We start from the raw sequence: 26,158 nt of genomic DNA, 5'->3' as shown, positions 1-26,158 counted from the left end.
AAATTTCTGTTTTGACATTTGACATGTCTTTGTACCACAATTAAATATTAAGCATTAAAATGAATTGCACATCATTGCATTGCATACAGCATCCCAACTTTATGCTTTACATACAAAAATGTACACAGAAGTGTAGGTTCACTGGTCATTTTTGCTAGTACATAAAATGGTTATATTTGTGTTTAGACTTGTTCAGAAATTACATTAAGATTTGGAAGCATAAAAGCAAAGAGACATGCTCTGTTAGATTTCTTTTATTAAAAGTTCTGCCTTCTGAAATATTTCAAGATACATTTCTGGCTTTACAAAGCCCATGTTTTATTTTGGAAAGTAAAAAGTAACAAAATTAAAAAAACTAAAGAAAATCAATGCTAACATTTTATTCATGTAATACATTGCAATCAAAATATTTAAAATGTGAATAATTTAGAGTTTAAAAATCAGCTTAAAATTAGTTGCTCACACAACTTTCTTTTAAATTACTTTTGTCCAAGGTTCTTCATATAGAGGTAAGAGCAAAACATACAAACAGTAGATTAACATTGTCATCTGAAAATAGCAAAGCTTTATTAGTTGCTTTTATAATCTTACTTATGTATTAATAGACAATTGCTTCTATGGCTCCTTCAAAAACTAGTAACATCTTTCAATATGAAAATACAACATTCTGATAAGCAAGAGTGCAAGGTTACATTTAAGGCCTCTTTAATTTGTAATTTAGAGACGTTTCATTCACACCACATGATACAAGATACAATCCTTTGACATTCACCACAGACTGGATTTATAGTGTTTAAAGAAACACAGTTTTGTTTAAGCAAGACTTCATTTGAAAAGTAAACAGGTCAACCAACAGAACTTCATGGAAGAAAAATGAAGATATAATTAGTGCAACGTGCAAATTTTCCACCTTTTTTTCTTCTGTTGCCACTTTAGCCTAGTGAGGTTACCTCAGCCCAAAAGTATTTCCCAGCTTCCTCAGTCTTCACTCATCATTGAGATACTTCAGAAGTTCAGATTTCAGTGCTGCCATAGTTCTCCTCTGTTCTTCATCTTCTTCTTCTTCCTCCTCTTCTTCATCATCTTCATACTGCAGAGATGTGTGGTCAGCAGCCTGAGACTCACCGTCCCCCTGCTGCACACCTGGAATGCACTCATCATGATCAGCAGAATCTGTATTCACAAACCGAAACAGAGATAAAGCAGAGTTAATATTACAGCATGCATCTCAAACAAATTAAACAGAATTCTTTTTCTGAAACCAATTACCAGCATGACAGTGCAGCCAACTGCTGGAGAATGTTTGGTTAATACTTTGCTGTTTAAGCTGTGTGTATCTTTTAGGGGTGTCACAAGGCACTGTGATACTGTTACACTGAAATGCACAACTGTGACAGCGTGCATTGTGGAGAATGGACATTCTGTTAATTACAGCATCTAATGCAAAACTAACACTTTAAAATGATCAGCTACTTCAAATTTATTCCACAGTGCTTTTTATAATGTTTGTATGTTTTCACAAAAGCAGCTTTACAGAAATCTGGACTCAAGCCCCGACTGAGTGAGCCAAGGGTGACAGTGGCAAGGAAAAGAAAGAGTAAAAGAAGGAGGCCTAGAGAAAACATCTAAAAAAAACACATCCTCCTCTGATCGACACCGGATAGCAATAATACAAAGGAAATATAAATAAAGAATGAAGAACTGACAATGAATATACTATAATGATATGTAATAAAGGAAAAACAGAAAGAAATCAAATCACATTTATTGTCGCATCACATTACACAGGTGTGAAGGTGAGAAAAAATCTTAGGTGTGTAGCCCCCTTGTAGTACTTAAATAAAAAAAATTATATATATATATATATATATATATATATATATATATATATATATATATATATATAGTAATCTATATACACATTAGACTCTGAATATCTACACATATACACATTTACACTAGATTTCCAATGTACAGTTTGTACGGTTATAAGTTATGAAATTAAATGTAAGTATTTAGATTAACCACTGAAAGCTGAGGACTACTGTTGAAAGCCTATTTGACAATGAGAAATAGATCTATGAAAATCAGTGACTACTGTTAGGAGCTCAGAGTGAGAATGAGAAATAAATCTATGAACACCTATGACTACTGTTAGAAGTATCGTGAAGACATGTTACCATGAATATGTAGAGAATCCAGTATAGTGTGAGGCAGGTGAATAATATCTAGGACTAAACAGTTCTAGTTCAAGTCCGTGCAGGCTCCAATCAGGAGGGTGAGTGGGATACAGGAAAGGCTTTCTGGTACAGCAGAAGGATAAATGGGACATGCTGTTGGCTACAATGTGGTCGAACTGGACTCCAGAGGACTTCAGCACCTGCCTCCCAGCTCTAGTGTCATTGTGCAATAGCATGATTACATTAATAATTTTTCATATGAATTATCGTGAGAATATCAAATCGTGCACCCAGTATCATGAATCGAATTGTGATTTGAGGCACTTTTACAGCTATAGTATCCTTTGTGCTCACCGTGGCTGCCAGGGAACACTTCTCTCCAGCTGTACTCTGCCAGGTTAATGGGCTGCCGGATCCACGGCTCTTGGAGCAGCTCCTCTAGAGTGATCCTTTGAGTCGGTACAGGATGGAGCAAGCCAGCCAGCAGACCATACAACTCTGACAACAGACACATATAGACCCATCATATCAGAACTAACAACAATCACCAATTTACACATTTCAGCCCATTGCTGCTTGAAGAATGGGGGCGAGTTGGCACTTAATGAGTTCAGGCTGCTTATTTCCAAGGGGGAAAAAAAATAAAATCTCACCCTCACCACACAGACCACTGACAGATAATCGAACTCAGAGTTAGAACCAATTAAAATCTTCATTTCAATTTTGTGGTGGGACCCAAAAAAGAAACCTGTGCAACCACTGTGAAATGTATTCAATGGCAGTTGCAACATTTCTTTCTTGCTAACCTAGGGTTTAATATTTTTCACAGATGCTAGCTAGCAAAATTAACCCTGCAAAGTGCACAGGTTCCAAACAAACATTGGCACCGTTCATGGAAGGTTTGCAGTAACGTTATATTATATTATTGACCTACTTTCTACACCAACCAGCCACTTCATTAAAACCACTTGCTTGTTTCAACCCTCACTGTCCATTTTATCAGCTCCATTTACCATACAGGTGCACTTTGTAGTTCTACAATTAGAGACTGTAATCCATCTGTTTCTTCAAGACATCAGACGTCAGTACTCCTGGAGTTTTTCAACATCCATTCACTGTCCACTCTATTAGACACTCCTACCTTGTTGTTCCACCTTGTAGATTTAAAGTCAGAGATGATAGCAAATAGGTTGCTGCAGTTTGTGCTGGTCATCCTCTAGTCCTTCATCAGTGGTCACAGAATGCTGCCCAGAGGACACTGTTGGCTGGATATTTTTGGTTGATGGACTACTCTCAGTCCATCACTAACAAAGAGGTGTTTAAAACTCCAGCAGCACTGCAGTGTTGGATCAACTCGTACCAGCACAACACACACTACCATGCCACCACCATGTTAGTGTCACTGCAGTGCCGAGAATGATCCACCAATCAAAAATAATACCTGCTCTGTGGTGGTCCTGTGGGGGTCCTGACTATTGAAGAACAATGTAAAAGGGATAGCTCCTACTACAAATCATGCAGAGAAACAGATGAACTACAGTGAGTAATTTAGAAACTACAAAGTGTACCTTTATGGTAAGTGGAGCTGCTAACATGGACAATAAATGGAGAAACAAGGAGTAAAAAGAAGGTGGTTTTAATGAAGTGACAGGTCAGTGTATGTAGTGCTGAAAGTATGGCTCAGATAGTCTTGAAAGAGACAAGCCCCTTCATTTGCAGCTCTTCCACCTTCTCTATCCAAGTTACACTGATGTAACCAAGCCATTTTGACACTACTTTTGGAGGTGTCCACCATCAATGTTTCAGCAAGCCAATTACAGCTGTGATGCAACACAGCATCAGTGATTTGCACCTCACCTTCTGTCACTTCGAAAAATGTTGAACTGAAACTAGTTTATAAATTGGGACGAAATGCTGCTCATACAAGCACACAGACCTCTCAAGTTGCGTGTCATTCTGTAGTCAGCATCAAGCCCATATTCCCCTGGTCTAAGCTGGATTTCTCCATGGCAAAAAATTAATGGATTTTGAAAAATCACTGTTATCTGGAGAACACAGAGGTTCCAAACCACCTGAATTTTCACTGGATTCTCTGAATTACAAGGTCATTAAGGAGTTGAAAAATGAACACAGCTATATCTGTGCTAATAGCAAGCCTAATGATCGTAATGCACAAGTAACTTAACTACCCTACTCGACAAAGTCTGCTGGTTTGTTTGGTGTGTTGTTGTGAACTTGCGTGTCTTATGTTGTCGGTTCAGTGCACAGCAGTGTTAGCTTGTATGTAGAAATTCGTATTTTCTCTTTAACGACCTCATAATTCAGAGGATCCAATGGCATTTAGTAAAAAAAAATTACATAGGCTAAAACATATGGAGTTTGGAACCATTTTATTTACCACAGGACATGAAAATGGCGATTTTTGAAAATCCCATTTATTTTTGCTTTTGAGAAATCCAGCTTAGACGTGGAGTTCATAACAGATTGACGACACAACTTCAGTGGTTTATTGCGCTGTTTACTAGGCAAGCAATAATATTATTGCGATGTGAAGAGTCCTGATCAATGTTACAAAAGTGAGGCTTTGAGACAGAACGAACTGCAAAGGAAATGTGTGCAAACTGTTTCTTTCAAAGATATATGAGGACATCTGACCATGAGCAGGTGCTGAATGAAACCATTCAATGTCATGGCCAAATTATTAAATTTGGATTTTTTATCTGTAATATACAGATTTGGCTTGCATATTTCTTTTTTTCATTTTAAATGAGTGTCTCTTTTGATAATAATAATAATTATGTCCATCCCACACACACCTGTCGAGATGTCGCAGGGAGGGTTGAGTTTGGCTTGCAGAGTCTCCTCCACACTACAGAAAGGGTTCTCACTGAACAGCAGCGTATACAGAAGCACCCCCAAAGACCACATCTCCAGCTCCGGTCCTTCATACCTACACACGCAAAATAGTCTCAGAGCAGTAACCATCTACAAAAACACAATGGAACCAGTCACAGTGAATCAACAGAATTTCTATATGCCTGCCTGTTCCACTGTGTTCCAGAATATAATGCAGTAACTACATTAAACAGTTAATATAAATAGTTTGCTTTGCACATCTAAGAGTATAACAATTTAGACTGTAGAAGGAGATGCAACAGCACTGATTTTAGAACGTTAGAACAAATTACAGTAATGTAGTTTTGATTGAGTGCCATCCGCTAGGTACACTTAAAAACGACGGTTCTTCAAGGCTTCTTTAATAAAAAAATGAACATTCAAAAACACTTTGCATGGTTAAAGGGTTCTTGGCATCATAGAGAAAAATCATCATTCTTCAGATTGATGTGAAATATACTGTAGATGGCTCTATATAGAACATTTTTAAAAGGTTCTTTATAGTACCAAAAAAGGGTTTTTCAATTGTTACGATGGCAAACTTGTTACAATAGTAGAACCCTTTTTAGTGCTTCATAGAACCCTTTTCAAAAAGATTCTATAAAGAACCATCTACAGCACAAAAATCTTCAAGGGTTCTTTAAAGAAAATTGTGTTTATACACAAACACACACACAAACACACACACACACACACACACACACACATACATACACATACATTTTCCAAGCAATTTTAGGACATTTCTTTTGGTCCATTCTTCATGAATTTTACACATAATGTATAAAGAGCAACCATTTCATGATGCAAAGACCGCTTTAACCATGCAAAGGGTTCTTTCAGTGTTCATGGTTCTACATACAACAATTTTCTTTACTTCAAGAACCCTTGAAGAACCATCTTTTAAGTGTGTAAGGTCTCACCTATCATACAAAGCTACCAAGGAGGATGAGGGCCATTAACTGCATCTGCTGCTAAAGCAACATCATTAGACAGATCAGCATGCTTGGAGAACACAAAATATCAATTCTTTTGTTACATCAGCTAACAGACGCCTGTGTTAGCTAGCAATGTCCTGAGTAATGAGGGGAGAGGAACAGCCATCCTCCCGAGAGACAGCAAGGCCAATTATGAGCTGTCTTTTGGCCATGAGTGGCTGTAGCATTGCTGGGGATCGCAGTCCTGAAACAGTTACCCTATTAAGTGTATTTTGTACCAAAATAATGTAAATGAGATAAAATGTAAGGTTCATGATGCACTGAATTGTATCCTTGAAATCAATTTGGTAATTACTTGATTATTTCACGTCTGCCTCCCTAAACCATCTGTCTCATCTTTCAGTGATTGATTGGACACTAAACTACAGGCAACTACCTCAATGCCTCAGTGCCATTATACAGTCTTCAAATACTGTCTGGAGGAGCAGGTTTAGTGTGAAAGTTAAAGTAGAGGTTAATGCTTCAGTACATACGGGTTTCCCTGCAGCACCTCAGGGGAGCAGTACTCCAGTGTGCCACAGAACGTGTGGAAGAGTTTGCCTGGCTCCAGCTTGGTGGCAGAGCCGAAATCAATCAGTTTGATGTGAAAATCTGTGTTTATGATGATGTTCTCATCTTTTATGTCCCTGTGCAAAACACTATTCCCACGCAGGTAAGTCACCGCCGACACCAGCTGGAACACAAACACACACTTCACATTAGGGATGTGAAGATGCACATATTTTCAGGTTTGATACAACTTTCGATTCTGACAAAGACTAGGTTTCAGATATTTTAATGTGGTTAAAAAAAAATAAATAAAAAAAACTTTTACAGTGCTCTTATATATACATTACACTGGCTGGTTTAGCTCAAAACAGAACTTTTTTCAACGCCTGCCACCCAAAATAATAGGGCTGGGAAAAATAATGAATTCTTAGATGCGATTCATGATTCTCTCTTGAAAGACTGTCAATCGATTTGCAAAACTTCATAATTGGGTTTTTAAACAGACTCTGTATAGTAGTGGCCAGTATATCGGTTGAAATTCCTCCTTAAGTATGAGTTTTGTCACCACCTTTATACTGGTGTGCAACAAAAAGTGCAGATAACACAGCATACAAACAGTGAAAACCACGCCAACGTTATCCCGTTTAGCTGAGTCAGGGATGTGAGTTACAAATTCAAGTGAAAGTGCAGCAGACCCTCGATCATCTTCAACCATCTGGTCCATGGCATCTGAAGTAGCCCACTTGAGGCAGCGGACATAAAATTGATTTTTGGCCATAATGCCCACTACTAGCCCTGTGTTACCTGTACTGGAAAAAAATGAAATAAAACAGTGCATCCACAGACATTACATACTTTGGCACAGCCAGACATAGAGAAAGAAAGAAAATGCAGGATCTCACTATCGCAGGCATATTTACAGTCACAAACAGGTCACAAATGTCATTTATATGAATGGCTAAATGGCTAACAGGCAGCAAACCCAGCTATACTCAGACCTAGGCTTTAAGTAAAAATGAAAAGCTGAAGTGTCCAGGTGAATTGTAATATTATGAAAATATAATATACTTATAATAGTACAGCTAAATTCCAGAATTCAAAAAGCCCAGTAATTTAAGTGTGTCCATAGCATACGGCCCCTCAAACTTTATTCTGATTGGATGCGCCCAGATGCCTAGATTTGATTACTGACAGTGGTTTCCATGAAAGACACTCAGAAGTGAGAGGCATTTCGCTGATACAGTTTAATTTTAATTTTTACCCGATTTTTCTCCCCAATTTAGTCGTCTCCAATTCCACCCGCTAGTTAGGACTCCCCCAATCACACGATGCTATCAACGCTAGGAGGGTGAAGGCTAACACAGGCTTCCTCCGAGACCTGTGAAACCAACCACCGCTTCTTTTCGAACTGCCGCTCACGCAACGTCACTGGACAGCCGAACGCGCTCGGAGGAAAACGCCAACCGCCAGATCTGTTACGTCAGCTAACAGACGCCTGCGCTGCATAGCATCGCGCTGAGTGATGGGGGGAGAAGGAGGGGCCATCCTACCCACCCAGAGAGAGCGAGGCCAATTGTGCTCTCCCGGCTACGGATGGCTGTAGCATCACCAGGGATCGAACTCGCGATCTCCTGATGATAGGGCCAACGCTTAGACGGTTGCGCCACTCGGGAGCCCACAGTTTTACATTTTGATACACACTTCAAATTTATTTTTTATATATTGTTTTAAAATTGCCAGTCTAGCATATTTTGATAAAATTACAAGCACCATTACTTGGTTCTCTCTGGACCAAATTAAGCTCCTAATTCCCTGATTCAACCAAGTTGCAATCTATAACAAAACAGAAATCTGGCCTGAAGACTGAATTGAAAAATGTCTAATATTTATATGATACACTAAATAGTGTTATTTCTTTCTCTGGTAGTCTACTCCTATGACTAGGCAACTATATCTCAAATGCACAGACCTGTCTAAAGATGTAGCTGGCCAGTGGTTCGTCTAGTCTGGGTTGCATGTCGATAAAGTCAAACAGGTCAAGCCCATCTCCGTGTTTCTCCATCACCATCTGGAAGAAGCTCTCATTCTCAAATACCTCCAATACCTGCCCCATAAACACACAGCAGGTTGAACATGTTACAGACCAGCTCAGTCCATGATTCCTTAATGAAACATTGCTTTTCTTCACCAGCACCACATAATAAATGCAAAGTTGATTTCACCTCATACATTTGGGCACTAAAAGACTTGAGTACTAGAAGTATTCAACCACTGTTTTAGCCACAGATTACAGTTCATACCAATCAGTACCAGCTTGGCCTCAGCTTCAGTCTTAAGCTGAATATCGGTAAATACACCAAGAGAAAATCGAACTATCTAGAACAGCATATGTACCTTCACAATATTGGGATGGCACAGTCGGGCGAGTATGGCTATCTCCTGAGTGACCCGACCCAGCTCAGGGTCCTCCACCCAACACTCCCTTACCACCCTGCTCTTCCTGATAAATTTCACCACCACCTGAGACAGAGAGAGACAGACAGAGAAGAAGAAAGATGGCATATAAAAAGGGCTGAACTCAAAGTAGGGTTGTGCGATATCAACGCGAGATTCTTCTATTCTACTATTCTTTGATAAAGGGAGAAATGGAATTATTATCTGTCCAAAAATAGCCATAGCCAATAATTACAAGTTATTGGCTAATTGGCTAATTAAGTTACTGCCTTATTTTTAGCATTCACAATCACTGACCCATGTGTAGTCACTAGTGATGGGCATTTCCATTCCTGCACGAATAGTTAACAGTGTTTAACTACATAGTTTAGACACTGAAGCCTGAAGATTTAATTCTTCGCCTAAGCAGAAACGCCATGGTTATACCAACTCAAAGCAACATTTGTTACACACATATGAATGTCACTTTTTGGCCTCTTCACAAGAGTGCCTGTGAAATAACTACATCAAATAATGTATGTTTACAGTAACTGACCTGGCTACGCAAAATTAATCAATAATAATCCATCATTTGACAACTGTATACACTCACTACACTTCATATATTGAATTTGTTTTAAAATACAAAAAGGCTTAAAATATTCAGTTATTGGTATCACTATCATCCACAACAAGGTGTTGGTTATCAGGCCAGAAATTCTATATCAGTAAACCTGTTACAACTACCTGATAGCAATATTTTTCCACAGTTGAGGAAAATAAACGTGAATAAAAGGAAGCAGAAAATGCAACTAGTAAGACACGTGCTGAGTCTTACAAAAACAAAGGAAGTTCTAAGTTCTGATAAAAGGTCTAGCTTCTTAGATGCTATAACACCTTTAGAGGACAGCGGTAAGTAATGTTTGTTTATTATTAACACATTAAGAGGGTAATGTTTGTTTATTTGATGTTTGTGAACACAGTGGGCATTACTGAGAAATGTTTAGTTATTTGATGCTTGTTAATAGCACCTTCACAGGGCAGCGAAGAGTAATTTTTGAGCTCAAGCTCAATGTGGACCGCTAGGAAGCAAGCTAGCTGATCAGTCTGGCCACTGTAACTGTGCTGTAACACTGTACTGTAGCACAAAGGCAAACTGTCAATTGCAATTATTTACTTGGCAATTAATCGTCAGCTAATACTTCAGGATTGTGACAAAGGAATCCATACAGGGAAGTTTTTCTGACAAATCTCGTTTCTCACCTCTTGTCCATCACGGCGTCGGGAGGCGAGCCAGACAAAGCCGAAGGCTCCTTTCCCCACAGTGCGCAGCGGCTGGTAGTCCTCCTCAAACTGTCCTTCACATGCTCCAGACTGCTCCAGGTCCACTGAGGAGCACAGGCCCTCGCCTCGGGCTGCCACGCTGACTGCCTAAACAACATTCAAATATAAAAAGGTAGAGGTACTCAATCCTAATGCATGGGAAAAACACACTGCGTAGTAGTCTTTCAGGCTCCAACACTCCAGACTTAGCTCATGAAGAACTTGAAAATTATTTCATAAATTTGAGTGTGAAGCTTAAAGCTTTGCGTGAGCTTAAAGTGTTGCGAGTGCCAGACCAGTATGAAAATAGTCACAGACACAAACAGTGAAGAGCTAAAAAATACAGATTACCAATAACACCAGCTGATACAATTTAGATTGTCAAAACACAAACAACAGAATTGGACTGACTCCAACAGTTGACCATCAATTGTCACACATGATTTGTCAGTTCTCAGCTGTCAAATTTCTCAAGTTCAAATAAACATTCACAAATTGAGAACCAATTCCTTTAATATACTCATATCAGGGGATATAGAACCTAATACAAAACATTTGTTTGCTGTAGTCAAAAGCCAAACTGTAAGGCAAGAACTTGCCAAACTGTAAACTTAAATTTCAACAGTGGTCCACGGCAATTAAGTTTCTTTGGTAAGTTTGCTTCGACAAACAATATTAAAACGAATCAAGAAGCACAGCAAAAATAAGAAACAGCTAAATTAAAAGTGGAAGTAAACAAATAGCTTATATATTGTATTTGATGTTCTCCATCACTCACGCAGGCTGAATTGGTGCATATTTGATTAAAATCAGATTTGAGCCACTTTCATTTGTGTTCCTAATCAGATACCTATTGGATTTGATTCCATGCAACCTTAATGGGAATGGTCAGATCAGAATTCATGTTTGTTTTTTCCACTGGGTATACCCCAAACATTTAGTGTTAACGTGACAGGAACACCCAAATTGCAGTTAGTGCTACTGCAAACATTCCGTTTGTCGTTCACAACATACATGGTTCATTCACGTGACATCGTGGACTTGGATGTGCAGATGAGGGTCATTTCAGGGCGCAGATTAATTCGTGTTAACCCAGAATCGAGCAAAGAGGCTGGCAATGTGAACATAGCCTTTGACTCACCTCTCCCAGGCTGTAAGCAGAGTTGTCCTGAATTGAGGACTCTGATGTGGGGGACTGTGTACTCTGCAGTGTCTCCTGCTGCTGGAGGAGGAGATGACTCCCACTCAACCACACACAGTACAAAGCACGTCCGCTGGAGAGAGAGGCTCTGCGCACGTCATACTGCACCTCTACAGCAGAACACACAGAGCCAGACATCAGACCTGACTAAAGATCAAATATGGGCTGTTTGACACTAACTGTTCAGATTAATATGATGGCAATACTTAGCTAACAGGGGAGTGACGATAAACCTTGATTTGACTCTATTCATGATACTGGGTTTAAGGTTCTGTATTTTCACAATATTTTGAACAAGACTGGAATGAAGACAACGATATTGCTGCTCATCTTACTAACAACACCAGGCAGGAGGAGTGCTGAACTGAGTTTGTTGATTGGTGCTGACTGCTTGCTAACTTTGGTGTTCAAATAATGCAGTTACATTAGATGGCATAATGCACAGAATGTCCCCAATCCACAGTTTTACACTGCAATATCATGCTGCAGCGAAGCACTGTGACATCAGCAAGCAATTAAAAAAATTGTTTCAATAAAATAGGAGGTTAAAAAAGGAAAGTTGATGTACAGTATTCCACTGCTCCAACCATAGTGTGTTGGTTTTGCAGCAATCACTAGATTGCTTATAAGGGGGGGGGGGCAATAATATGCCATTTTTAAACTTAACAGTCCTCTAAAGGCTAAAGACAGTAGTTTGGTAAGGGTTCCATACCAATGGGTGTTCCGTCCCTGTGGTAGCAGTTGGCCTGAAACCTGCCCTCCTGTATGAAGGGGAGCGGAGAGAGGGGTGTGGAAGGAGCACTCTGTGGCTTCTTTGGAGTGGAGGTCGCTGGGGTGTCACCCAACAACAGCAGTCCACCACTCACATCCTGGGGATCAATGACACGGCCTTTACTGAACTCTGAGAACGGAGTCCATGGTTCTGAATTCCAGTGGTCTGGATTCTTCTGTGGGTGATTTGAATCTTTCTGCTGAGGACTGATACAGCTTTCTTGATCTTTCAGCTCAGGGAGTGTGTATTTTGGAGGGTTTACTGTCTCAGTCTCAGGGTCTGACTCCACCACGTAGGGTGAGGGTGTGCGCAGCAGCTCGGCCGTGTCACATGAGGTCAGCGATTGGTCAAGGTCACCAGCTGCATCTTGAATCTCCACGCTCTCGTTCAGGTCCAGGTGTGCCATGGCCTGTGCGATCACCTCACCATTAGTGTCCAGGTGCAAAAAGCAGCTGCCAGAGTCCAACACTTCCACTTGTGTGTCGTCTGGCCTCTCAGGCCCCGCCCACTTCTCACAGAATCCGGAGGAAGACCGACTTCCAAGAGAGATCACCTCAAAACTGGAGTCCTGAAGGCCGGCATCCGAGCACAGGCTGCCCACTGCTGTACACTCTTTTCTTGGGCACTGTTCAGACCCCACTGGGTCCTGGATGTCTGGACCAGTGTTGGAGGGCTGATGCCTGGTTAGGGGTGAGGAATCCTGGGACTCTACCAAGGTGAAGGTCTGCAGAAGGGCCATGGTGGACTCAGCTGGGACAAATTCGCTGCAGTGGGTTACTACTGCAGCTGCCTCCGCACAGAGATCTGCTGTGTCCTCCAGCCTGCATAAAGAACATCATTAATCATTAAAAGATTCAGGCCAGGGGTGAAAAAGTCAGGCCCTGGTAGGCAACAGCAGTGTTATAGTGTAGCTATTTAGTGATAAACCGGCTCTAATGGCCCCAGTTCAACTTATCAAGGCTGCGTCCAGAAATTTTTGCTACTGTCCTCTGCCTCCCTTCCCACTGCTCCTCTCCTACCCTAAAAAAATGCAGAGAAATCGAGGAGAGGAAAGGAGCAAGGGGTACAGAGAGAATGGGCAGAAACTAGAGAAACGGAAGAGCTGACTCCTTTTGATGTCATTGAAGTTGTTGACTACTGATGAACTGAACCCATCAACGTTCGATTGAAACCACACCCTTGATACAGTGCCAGCCAATTCACGTGTGATCTTCTACCATGGATGTTTTTATTTTAATTCACACCAAGTACAATGTACACAATACAATGAATATATAAACATAACACAATTATAGTTGAATTGCTCTGTGTTGCTGTGTCTGCAGTGATGTCTCTTTAAAATCTGTTAAATGTCTCCCTGGGTAGCATACACCTGTGTGTTCTCCACTGGAAACTGCTTCAGCCGGTATTTTAAGCGGCATCTCTCGTCTCCTTCTGTATTCGGACAGCTAGTAAGATGGCGTCACAAAAACAGTTTCCAAGTCACAGCGAGAAGGAAAAAGCAGTAACTTTTAGGGTTTCTGAACACAGCAAGTCAAAAGTCAGAAAGAATATCTACATACAAAAACAAAGTGGAATCAAATTGTTCTTCCTGGGCATTGCTGTGACATTCCTTAATGTAAAACTAACTGCTGTGCAATTATTTAGTTCACTGAACAATACAAATACGCATATGCAATATAACGCATAAGAAATTTGACAAACCTTACTTTTGAGACTCCATATCTATTATAAACCAAGGCCATTCTAAAAACTGCGCATCAATAGTGTTCTACTGGCTCCATAATTGTGCACTGTGCTTAGACGCTGATCATCGCTTGTGATGTAGATGGTCACTACGCTCTCCTAACTGTTACGCAAGCTCACAAAAATCGACTCTTCCACTTAAATTTCAGACAAAATCTACAGAAGTCTTGTTAGCTAACATAAACAAATGTACACAACCAAAATCTTTTTTTTGATCGCATTTGATCGCAGTTGTTACTGCCAAGGGTGGCACGAACAATTATTCGGTTTAGGGGGGCAATTACTCTTTCCACATGGGTGACGCACACACACGCACTCTCTCTAGAGTACTGAAGAAAGAAAACCAAATATTGAAAAAAGAAAACCACCTTCTTCACTTCTCAGTAACAATATCATAGTTCTGATTGGTTCATAAAAATTCTACACTATATCTGTGAGTTGGCTGAACAAAGGCTGTGAAGTGCTGCTGTGCTGTGAAATTCTCTGCTAGCATTAGACCCCCCGCGATCTAAAATCAAAACATTAAATCTTCATCACTGATGTGAATGCATGTTCATCATTGTCCTTTCTATCCTCCTCTGAGCAGGCCTATAGTTGATAGAGAAATCTATGCAGCAGCAGCTGCCCTTTTACCTGTTCTGAGGCATGGAGGGGACCGCAGGGGAGGCATTTGTGCAGGGAGCTTTGCCTTGCTGTTCCAGTTTAGCCCGGACCCCAGCAAAGACTCTTCTCGCTCTCCCAACACCTTCTCTCCTCTGCATGGCATGGTACATCATGCTGTCTCCAGCCAGCACCGGGTTTGGATCTGCAGATACACACATATTTTCATTTCGTTTCTGTATAATACGTTGTATGTTATGAGCTCATTTGTAAAGGACAATCACTTGCACAATGCTATGCTGCTGTTACAGTTTACATATAATTTACGCAGTAAATCTACTCAGGAATGGACTCATAGCACAATTCACATTCTAATACACCTGACTTTCTGTCTCACAGTCTTGTCTGCAACGTAATTTAGGTCTTTATGACTTGTACTGTATGGTCCTGTAAAGGCCATGAGGCTATGTTGTTTTATTCCACTGTATATTTGTATACTGTACACTCCCATGCAAAAAAAATGTGCCAAGTCCAAAATACGAGTGTTTTTTACTAATGGTTTTGGCCTTGTCAGAGTCCAGATTTAAACCCCTTAGGAAATAGTTTGTCTAGACACAAGCTTGGCAATGTTTTCCAACTGTTTGAAGCCATTAGTGCTGAGTGGAACAATACGGACTCTTCTTTCTGTAAAAGGCTGTCTGCAAGTTTACTTTGTTTAAATCTGGAAGGTTTTGTTGCTCAATGTGGCCAAGAACTGACTACTCTGGAAGGGAAGGGGCCATTTGACCAGGAAGGGGCCATTTGACCTCTTTCTTTACTACTGTTTCTTTTGAATAACTTTTTAAAATAGAATACTGTGATTTTTTTTTCTTCCAGTCCAGCACACAAACCAGGACTGCCCAATGCTAGCGCTGAAGATCTGCCGCCCTGGAGAGTTCAGATCCGACACATCTAACTCAATATTCAGAGGCCCATGAAGGCCTTCATCACCTGGATCAGGTGTGTTAGATTAGGCTAAACTCTGCAGGGTGGTAGATCTTTAGGTTCAGGATCGAGCACCCCTGGCATAAACAATACAGTTTATCCAAAAGACAACTGCTATGTCAACATTTTTTATAAAATCAAAGATAGTAATAGGAAATTTGACCCCCCACATGGCTTTGTTATGGTGTGAAGCATATGCAGCTGCTTGTTACTGGTGAGCAGCTTACATTTAGCTTGATAAACAAATGTTTTTTCCCCTCCCCTCAGAGTAATAAACAGTATACAGAAGAATTCTGATTGCTGTGGCTGTCATGATGTACAATAAATACCAGATCAGCCAAACTGGCCACTACAGGCTCATACTTTAATAGCTGCACACAAATTTTTCAAAATTATTTACAATCTCCTTTGAAAGTATTGGAACATTTTATTCTGTTGCTTTTGCTATACACTGAAGACAGTTGAGCTTGAGATAAAAAAACAGAAAAAACAAGGCAAGTTAAACAACTTAGAACAACTTAGAACATGGCACTTATTGGTTAACACATCTAGATGTAAATATCAGGAAACGAAAGCTGAAGTTCTGATCTCTCTCATCTTTGATCTTAAACACGAATGTCTTCAGTGTATAGCAAAAACAAAAGAATTGACCCTGCCATTGTACGATTTATGGAGAAGGCTGTATTTGGCAATTAATCGCCAGCTAAAATTTCACAAAAATTTTGTGCCTATGTGCATGAACATACATAACATCAAGTACTTACTACATGTATCTTGCTGATCCTCCTTTGCTGAGACAGCATCTCCAGACAGGCTTGAAGCACTGCCTTCAACACCATTAGGGCACTTACAGGAGTCTGAGAGAATAACAGAGAGAGAGACAACTGGATCAAGAAAGAAGCAAACATTTAAACATTGCTCTTTACTCATAATAAAATGCCAATGTCTACAGTTTGTTACATGGTATAGAGTGTACCTCAGCAGTACAGAGTGCTTTCTCTGCTCTGATTCAGCAAATGAGGGGCTTAAAAGGGATAGTTCAGTGAAAAAAATCAAGATTATACCACTTTCCTTCTGGTTCAGATGTAGTCAGTTAGGCATGACATATTTGGTGTCCAAATTTTGCCTCTGTAATTTAGCACTGGAACTACAAGGCTAGCGTAGCTAACAAACATTTAATGTCAAGAGCCACCCAAAACGTTTCTGTACATACATCTGCAAAACTGCATACAGGACTGCAATAAGGTTGTGTAGACTTGACAGAGTGGTTTCATACACAATATGACTTATAAAGTGACCAAAAAGTTTAGGTAGCTGAACAATGTGGGCCTTCACTTTGGACAACATGTGTTGCAAGCAGAGACATTTGCAGACCTGCATTTGCAAACTGAATCTAGTGTCCATGTGACTGCCTAAATGTGTTCTGGGAGTTTTTGGGGATGCATTTACAAAAAAGACTTGGGTGATTTAACTTTTAGAGATTGTTAGCAACACTAGCCTTGCAGCTCCAGCACTAAATTAAAGAGGTAAAATTTGGACACCAAACATGTCTCAGCTGATCAACTACATTCTTTAATAATTCACTGATGGCTTATATTGTAGATTCCTGGCAGAAGCTGACTGGACAAAATGGGCATATACCTGTGTCAGAGAGGTTGGACACAGAGTCATTTTGTGGATGAGGTACAGGACTAGTGCTTCTGTCAAAGGCACACATCCTCTCATAAAAAGCTGGTATCAGGAAGGTGATATTCTAATAAACACACAAACACACACACAGAATAACAGACGATAATCAAAACAATTTCTCTGAAGATGTGTACTCTAACAGTTTGTTCATGTAAGAAATCGTTCAGAATTAAAGCATATGTCATGACAAAAACTGCATACATAAAACCAAAACTCATGCCTTTATTTGAAAAACAGTTAGGGTTTTAGGACAGTACCTTGCCAATTAGCTGGGCCATGCTGTAGCCCAGCAGTAGGGGGCAGTAGATGCTGCTGATGCTGTTAATGGTGCCATTAGGATGGAGAGTCAGAAGGCTGCTGGAGGGAGCAAATGCCCACAGTGACCCAGTATACACCACACCCAAGCCAGGTGAGCAGACACTATCTCTATCGCCCTCTTTGCCACCTGCAGAGCAAGAGAATGGCTTGGTGTGATGTTTCTGTACTGGGGATCTTTAACTCTGCCCTTAGAGTTTATTGACTAGTGCTCATCTGAAGACCTTTAGAATTTGAGATCATTTAATTTTACAAAAGTAAATAACTGGATGTTCTTTTCTTCTTTGGCCTGAGGAACACAAAGCCCATAATTTCCATAAATAATCTGAAAGGCTTAATTTGCATTTACCTACTGTCCCAACTTATACTTGTAACAGTATACAGACCATGAAAGGAAAAGCTGCAAAACATGTATGTATGTATGTATGTATGTATATATATATATATATATATATATATATATATATATATATATATATATATATATATATATAAAATCTTACTGTGTTGTGGTAATGAGAATTTGGTCCCATAAACAGGAAAATGTCATTAAAATTCAAATAATTCAGGTTTATTTTTTATTATTGAAGTAGGCATCAGTATAATGCCTTTTGGTATACGGCAAAAATAAATAAATAAATAAATAAAACACTACTTTTTACTCATTTTAATCTCTTAAGTTGGTTCCCAGTATTGTCACGTTTGTGAAAATAACCAACATTTTAGCTGTTGAATCGTGAGCAACTGGTGTAAAACCTTGTGTTGTACAAACATTCCATTTGCCACCATTCTGGCATAAAACAAGCTTACGTTAGCCTAGTCTGTTGATATTTGATGTTCACTTATACGTTCCACATACTGCAGGGTAGGCATCCAAACACAGCAGTGTTTAAAACTTCCCATAAATGAAGTTCCTGAGGACCTTCATGCTTTGTAGCAATAAACTGGCAGGCACTAAGGGAGAAAATATTGAAACTACAAGAATATCTTAAATAGAACAGTTATTATTAATATGTATAAGAAATGTTACAAGAACTGCAACTTAGCTAGTTTAATTGAATGAATCATAAATTAATGCCATAGATCCACGTCAGCTTGCATAAGAGCACAATAAACTGCATCGCTTTCCACAAGACTACTGAATCTAGAAGAGCAAAGATGCCTAAGAATTTAAAAGAGGGAGCACTTTGAATTTTCAGAAAAATGCTCTCTGAAAATTTTGTAGTAAGTGTTTGGTACACCATGGAAGCACTACACGTTTGATAAATCATCTCAAATATGTAAATACAGTGATAATTATTCAAGCACCAGTTTGTTTATATCACGGCTGATTTCAGCTCATTTGAGCCCATCACTGGTATACACTATTAATACATCATCGCTTACTTGATATATTTTGAAATGCAGTAACAAACATATTGAAAAATTACAGTTAATTATGATAATCGCAGTTAAATATTACTGTTGGTATTGGGTATTTAGTATTGGGTGGTGTTGAGAACAAGCGTCTGAATACTCGTTGCAGTTTTCAAATACTATTCAGGCCAGTCCTATCCTGCAGAGGTCAGTTTCAGCACTAATCTGAAGACCTTTGATGCACACCTCTCTCACCCTGTGAGACCACCTGCACTGATCATAAGGGCTTGAAAATGAATTGGAAAATATATGGCCAAAAGTATGTTGGACACCTGACCATCACACCTATATGACCTTGTTGGACATCTCTTTCCATAACATGAGCATTAATATGGAACTTGAAACTTTGTAATGAGTGATGCAACAGAGGACAGGCATTTTAACGTGCTTCGCGCTTAAGTCTACACGGTCTACCACTAAATGGCTGAGCTGATGTTGCTCCTGAGCTGCTGACACTTCCATTTCACATAAACAGCACTGGGGCAGAACTAGGAGTACAGAAACTTTACAAACTGACTTAAGGCAACACTGTATGACTGTGCCACGTCAAAAAAAAATGTTTAAAGTTCTGTACGATGCATTCTACTTCCATGCTTATGGAGATTGCATGGCTATGTGCTTGATTTCATTCACCTGTTAGAAACAGGTATGGCTGAAACACCTAAACTCTAATTGGAAGGAGTTTCCACATACTTTTGGTCATATAGTGTATGACTCCAGTATGTTACAGTGGAGAAAACAAACCTGTGCAGTGCTGTAGGCCTTCAGGACTACATTTAGAAAACACTGTCCGAAACTAAACGTGAATTAAAGCAGAAGACTGCCTACTAACATTGATATAATGTAGGTTATTATAAAATGAGACTTAAAGTCTAGAAGCCATTAAGCAAAACAATCTAAAAAGAAATGCATGAACACAGACCTTGTCCAGCAGGACTGCATTCTGTAATGTCTGCAAACGAAATTCTCATCGAGATCAGCTTTCCCTGATCCGTTTATTCTTCCTGAAGGTCTCCCACAGGATACAGCAGCCCGCAAACGAACACACACACGCAGTGCTGTACCGCTGCTGCCTTGCACACACAATCTCTGCACCCGCAACATCTAAGGAAAGATATGAAACACACACACACACACACACACACACACACACACACACACACACACACACACACACACCCCAAAACATAAACAGTTACACATTCATAATCATTAACCCAAAAAGACTGTCATTTGTAATAGCAAAGCTAACTTTATGTTCTGTGCTACACAGGGCATTAGCTATTAGCACACATCCACCATTACAACCCTACATGAAGTACTTTTTTTCTGTCAGTCAGCAGGCTATAAACAAGCCTATATAAAACCCAGAAAGGGTTATGTTTGAGTAGGAGTGGGAAATATGATGTCATTTTTTTCCTGATAAATCTTTTATGAGCATATAATGGATATCAGTACACAAAGAAAACTGAACAGATGCATGCTCAATACAAAAGAGCATAATTAGGATTTACTGAAGCGCATGTAAAATTGTAACTAAAATTGTACATTATTTACTAAATTGTTTATGTTTAAAATCGTTCCTTGTATTGGTTCCAGTTCACATATGCAAAAGACTGTACACTTCCAGTGAGATTAAAGAATTTGCTGATTTTCTAAGTTAAAAAAAAATTAATTTGCTTTTGAGTTTAACATACTGGAAAAAAACACAATATGAAAAAATAACTTTTGCAATCATTTTTGCACAGGCCACATTTTATGTTTTTTTCCTTCTCCCAACATTCGAAATTCAGCAGTCACTGTGCATTCAAATGTGCAAAAGTGTGTTCTCTTAAAAGAGAATATATATTTTTTTTTTTACTTCGAAATCAAAACATGTCACTTGACCCAAACTATTGTAAACGTATCAAATCTCTTTATGCTTATCATGCATCATGGAAAGGTCGTCAAACATCAATATCTTTTGGCCATGTTGCCTACTCCTACATTTGAGTGGTGTGATACAGACCTTAGGTACGGTCCTACAGTGCAGTGGAACATGCAGCGATGGCATCAGTAAAAGTGACCGACAGCCCAGTCAGCTCATCAGGTTCGCAGTAACCATGGAGATGAGCAAAGGCAGAGTCACAGCTGAGGATCCCACCCTAGAACAAAAAGGAACATTAAGGAGGTTAAACCTACCACAGGAACAGCAACAATTTGGTTCATTTGGATTATTGTAGTATGAGTCAGGATTACTTTTAAAAACACAATGAACATACAAGTGCAAGTGGAGGAGCTATTTACACAGTAGGTAAATAAAGACATACAAGAGAACATACTTTTTTTGCATATTATTAGAATCAGCTGTAACATTACTTTATCTGTGCAGTTAAACTCCACCTTCAGTAAATCAATCACGATTTATCAATGCCATTGGGTGCGTTGGAGTACTCTATAAGCCAGGTCTTCAGATCCAGACACTGAATGTAATTTTCAGTCCAGGAGTTTGTAATCAGACTTGGTGGCCAATCAATTAGATCAGGAGTGTCCAATGTTATCCACAACTGGTCGGTGTGGTTGCCAGTTTTCATTCTAACACATTCACAAAACGGCACACTGGAGATCTGTGTCATAAAGGTGTCTGTGCGGTCCATGGTCCCCAGTGAAAACAGCAGTAGGACTGGGACCAATTTACTTACACACACACACACACACACACACACACACACACACACACACACACAGTCAATGCACTGGACACCCCTGAGTTAGGTCAACAGTTCAATACCATTGACCACAAAATACAGGACCTGAAACCAGATTCAAAATGCAAATTTTAGTACCTCTGCTTTAAGCTATGCAGTAGCAGCGTTCTCCCATTCCAGAACTGAAGAATTCATACTTTATATAGCCCCTTTGTACTGTTTAATGAATTCCTGGATCAACAGTACTCTACACAACCCATTTGAACTGAAAGAAAATTTTGTGCCAACAAAATGCTATGAACTACCCCACAAACATCAAGAATCTGACCTCTTGAGAGAAGGAGAAGTGGGCTGATATCCTCTCCACTCTCTCCAGGAGTAGCACACTGGTGTGGTGGTCACGTGACAGTGTCCACACAGACACGGGCAACTCTGCCCCAGTCTTACTCACTGCGTTTACCTGCAAAGAGAACTAGGTAGGAATTTCTTAGTTCTACAGACAGAGAACAAGATTGTTGAATGACACTAACATTTCAGTTAATAAGCTTTTTGCAACATATAGTGTCTTATTGGTTAAACGCTTCAGTTTTTGTACCACTTTTCCGAAAACAGTGATCAAGTTCCCGGCGGAGTCAAGATTTTCTTCACCCAAGACATCCTCAGTCGTTTGATGGGTCTTCAGGATAGATGTCAGCGATTGACCAATGAGATCACTGCGAGGACATTCCAATAACCTGCAAGCTTGCTTGTTCACATCCACCACCTACAATACAGACACATAAACACAATAAAATTGAGTCTTGCTCCAAAGTGCTGGCGGCTTGTATGCATGCAAAAATGCACATATCCGCCCTAACACAGAAATCATTTCACGACTCTCATTTATGTGAACTGTTACAATTCTACTGAAGTTCAACAGAAGGGTTGCAGTTTTAAGATCTAAAACAATTCTCAGCTACCCAGGTTTTAAAATCAAGTTGCAAATCCTTGGTGTTATACCTCTGCTGTGTTCCAATCCACAGTCACAGTGGCCTTACTAGGATTGTGTATAAGCTGTGACCCCTTCTTTCCAGTGCAGTGACTCTGAGGAGATCCAGAGAGCAAATGCCCGAGCAATGAGCTCTCCAGTCCAACAGAGGACAAACCTGGAGCCCGGCCCCGGCCAGGAGAGCTAGGCAGACCGGACATGACAACGTCTTTCACTACTGATGGGCTCGTTTTGGTGTCACCTACAAATAAAGAGTCAGGTTATTACATGTATATATGAATACTGCAGATTACATTCTGTACATTTCATAATTTCCAGCCTGTATTAAAAAGCACAAATGTAGGATTTGGTAACTATTGGGGCAGGCAGGGTAGAGGTGTTAGCTAGCTTTTCTAACTTAGCTTTCCGATAAGTAATTCAACAGTCAAAATAGATTGCAGATAGGTACTAAAAACCTTTAGGGCATTTTTTTAGTATCTTCATGCTTAGGCATGCTAAAACAATGATATTTTACAGGTGTTTAGAAATATTGCACTAAATAATGAGTCCAAATGTCCCAAAGAGACACTAAATTTGCAGGATGACTTCTAGTCAATTTGTGACAACATGGCATGAGATATTTTTATTATTTTCATTTTTATAAACAGGCATTTACTGTGGGGAATTAAATGACAATTGCATTGCTTTTGTGACCCATGGATGACACATGTGGTTGCATGTTGCAGTCTTTCATAAACAGCAATGGCAGGGCTGTAACTTAGACTCTGCTGTAAGTCTTTTCATTCATTTTGCTGTTAGGCATGATGCAGATCACTACAGCTAACATCAGGACATTGTCAACAACGAGTAAAAGCCAGTCCAAGATTTACTCTTGTTCAGTCTCTCTGTCTTCTTCTCTTCCTCCTAAAACATCTTCTTCAGTCTTTTGGCATCCTCTGCTAAGATGTCCAAACTGGGATTAGCGAGCTGGCTAGCTGAAGCCATAGTTGTTGATGTGTGACGTGGTGCTGTATACCATTACATAGTTCTCCCCAGAGGTTTTGTGCCCACTCCTCCAAAGTTACAAAGCACTACAGCAGGTGTTCCGAGTGAGCAGTGACAATGACAGAGACGCCATTCTGTTCTATTATTCTATTCTAAGTCAGTAAACCATCAAAATGATTTTGAAGCTGCTCTTTTAAGGTCATTTTTTTTTACATAATGTTGATTTAAGAGATTTTTAAGAGTGGTTTGACAAATTGCTGAATTGTAGAGAAAACCAACCGTCAAAGATTTCTTTACAGTGGTAGTGATAGGAACCAGGGGTTGTGATGTGAACAGCGCAAATACAGCTATTTTGTTTTACCATTCAAAATAACCAGTGAACCTACATGTGTCATTTGAGTTTAGACGTGTTATGCTGATAATGATTAAACAGTGGAAAATCTGAGGGGAAAAAAAACAAACAAATAAACAAAAAAAAAACAATTTTCTTTGGGCAATGTGTTGCCTTTCAAGAGCCTGCATGTACCCTTCAGTCAGTTTAGTTTTTTTTTTTTTAAATATGTTTTTAGTCTAGATGTTACCATAAAACTATATATAAAATATAACTAAAACTACATATGAAATAATATAAAATATAAACAAACTATATATAAAATAATGTCCCAGGCATCGGGAAGTGTATTTGTAATCGTTTTGTGTAATAATTCAATGTGAGATAGCTTTCAGAGCCATTAAGTGCTTCGGATTCCTATCACCACCACCACTGATAATACTTCTGTTTCACATCAGACTACTCTGAATGACTGAATAATCGGTGGAATTCCCCTTTAAAAGAAACCCCAGCAGTTCCTTGTGATGGGACCACAGCTAAAGCAACAGGTTATTGATGATGAGCATAATAAAAACAGCATTTTTATGAAGTGCCAAACAGTGAAAACTTTTGAAACGTAAGATGTTACGACTGTTCTTGCTGAAGCAGTATCAGATCATCATGCCTCACGAGTGCTAAATCTCTAACCGTTCAGCGTCTTACAGGAAACGGTGATGATCACCATCACTACTCAACATCTTTAAAGCAACAAACAAAAGCTCACCCGTAGCAGAGCGTGGACTGTGCTGGAGGAAGTTCCTCTTTGCTGTAGGCCTGACACAGGGCTGAGTCTGGTTCGTGTTTGATGAGTCATCTCCCTCACGGCCGGAGCTGTCGCTGGGAACCGAACACACACTGTCGCCCTGGGCACCGCCAGCACTGCCCTTCTGTTTATCAATGATGTGGCGCCACAGCGACATCGTCTGCACTCGGAACGCACAAGGAGAACCACGCGAGCATCATTTTAAAGGGAATTCCACCGATTTATTTATCAGTATTTCTCCACAATTTAATCTTAAAGATGTAAACATAGTCGTTCAGAGCGCTATGGTTTGAAATAGTCCGTTCTAGAAAAATGTGAGTCAGAACTGTTCACAGTGGTTGCTTTAATGTCTCTAAAACTCCCTGACATTAAGCTTTTACATGAAATAGCAACGAATATGTTACCTGTTGCCGGTAGGTTTAGTTACGGTTTTGGTCTAAAGTGCGTATTTAAAATACAGGACGGATATATAAATGCAAGGCGTTGTAAGACAAAAAAAAAAAGATCCCAAAGAAATTTTTACTTATTCACTATTATTTTACAATCATAAACTTTACATATATAAAAACATGCATTCACTGGTGGATTTGGACAGTAAATAAAACTGCCATTTTTGTGCGGTGGACATCATCCCCCTGGTTCCTATGACCACCACTGTAAAGAAATCTCGGTCGGCAAGTTCCTCGACAATGAAACACTCTGAATGATTTATCTACGTCTCATTGACTGGATTATGTGGAATTGTTGAAAAATCGGTGAAATCTCCCTTCAACTACATTACTTATTTTGGCCTTTTAACGCCCTTTTGTAAAGACTAACTTACAAGCACTACTTGAACCCCTTAATGCTGTTTCAGAGCAGATTTTATTTCCGCTAGCTAACTGTTAGATGCTTAGGCTCTGTTACGTTAACTTACAAGATTTGACAAACAAAAACGGTCAAAAACAGTGTTGCTTACCAGCGCAGCTAGCTAGCTACCTAGCTTAGCTAACTACCAAACAAACAAGCGGATCTGAACTAATCCGGAGTCACATTTTGTTTCCTCTAATTCGCTTTACTCACCTGCTGCGGTATCTTTACTTAGAACCGAAAGCTTCTCTGCCTGGCTGACCGTTTGACTGCCAGGCCGCCACGACACGACGACCCCTTGGAGACGCAAAACAAGCCGCTTTACTCCGAACTTAAAGCTATTGTAACTGTTTCGCAAAAGCGGCAGTGTTTAATGGAACGAGCGAGTGACATAAAGTAGCTAAAAATTACGTTAGCAAGTTTGGTCTAAACAGAAGTGAACTCAGTCTCTCTTGCTTTGAAAGCTGTTTTCTTCA

General features: G+C 39.7%; 1 protein-coding gene across 1 annotated transcript; it reads right to left on the bottom strand.

Annotated features, from left to right (window-relative positions):
- Positions 1–395: 395 nt before the first annotated feature.
- On the bottom strand, positions 396–26,158 carry pask (PAS domain containing serine/threonine kinase). Its single transcript, XM_036556848.1, is given in 21 exon segments — positions 396–1,173; positions 2,535–2,678; positions 4,997–5,130; positions 6,547–6,746; positions 8,532–8,666; positions 8,957–9,082; positions 10,259–10,426; positions 11,460–11,629; positions 12,232–13,112; positions 14,671–14,842; positions 16,386–16,478; positions 17,263–17,374; positions 17,568–17,789; positions 20,002–20,145; positions 21,050–21,100; positions 21,102–21,185; positions 22,057–22,188; positions 22,324–22,491; positions 22,728–22,957; positions 24,795–24,993; positions 25,896–26,158. Coding segments are annotated over 20 exon segments (3,750 nt in total). The 5' UTR covers positions 24,991–24,993; positions 25,896–26,158; the 3' UTR covers positions 396–985.

This window comes from Colossoma macropomum, unplaced genomic scaffold (assembly GCF_904425465.1).
Source record: "Colossoma macropomum unplaced genomic scaffold, Colossoma_macropomum, whole genome shotgun sequence".
Classification (NCBI taxonomy): Eukaryota; Metazoa; Chordata; class Actinopteri; order Characiformes; family Serrasalmidae; genus Colossoma; species Colossoma macropomum.
Note: the sequence above shows the minus strand (reverse complement) of the source record. Positions and strands in the feature narration are given on the sequence as shown.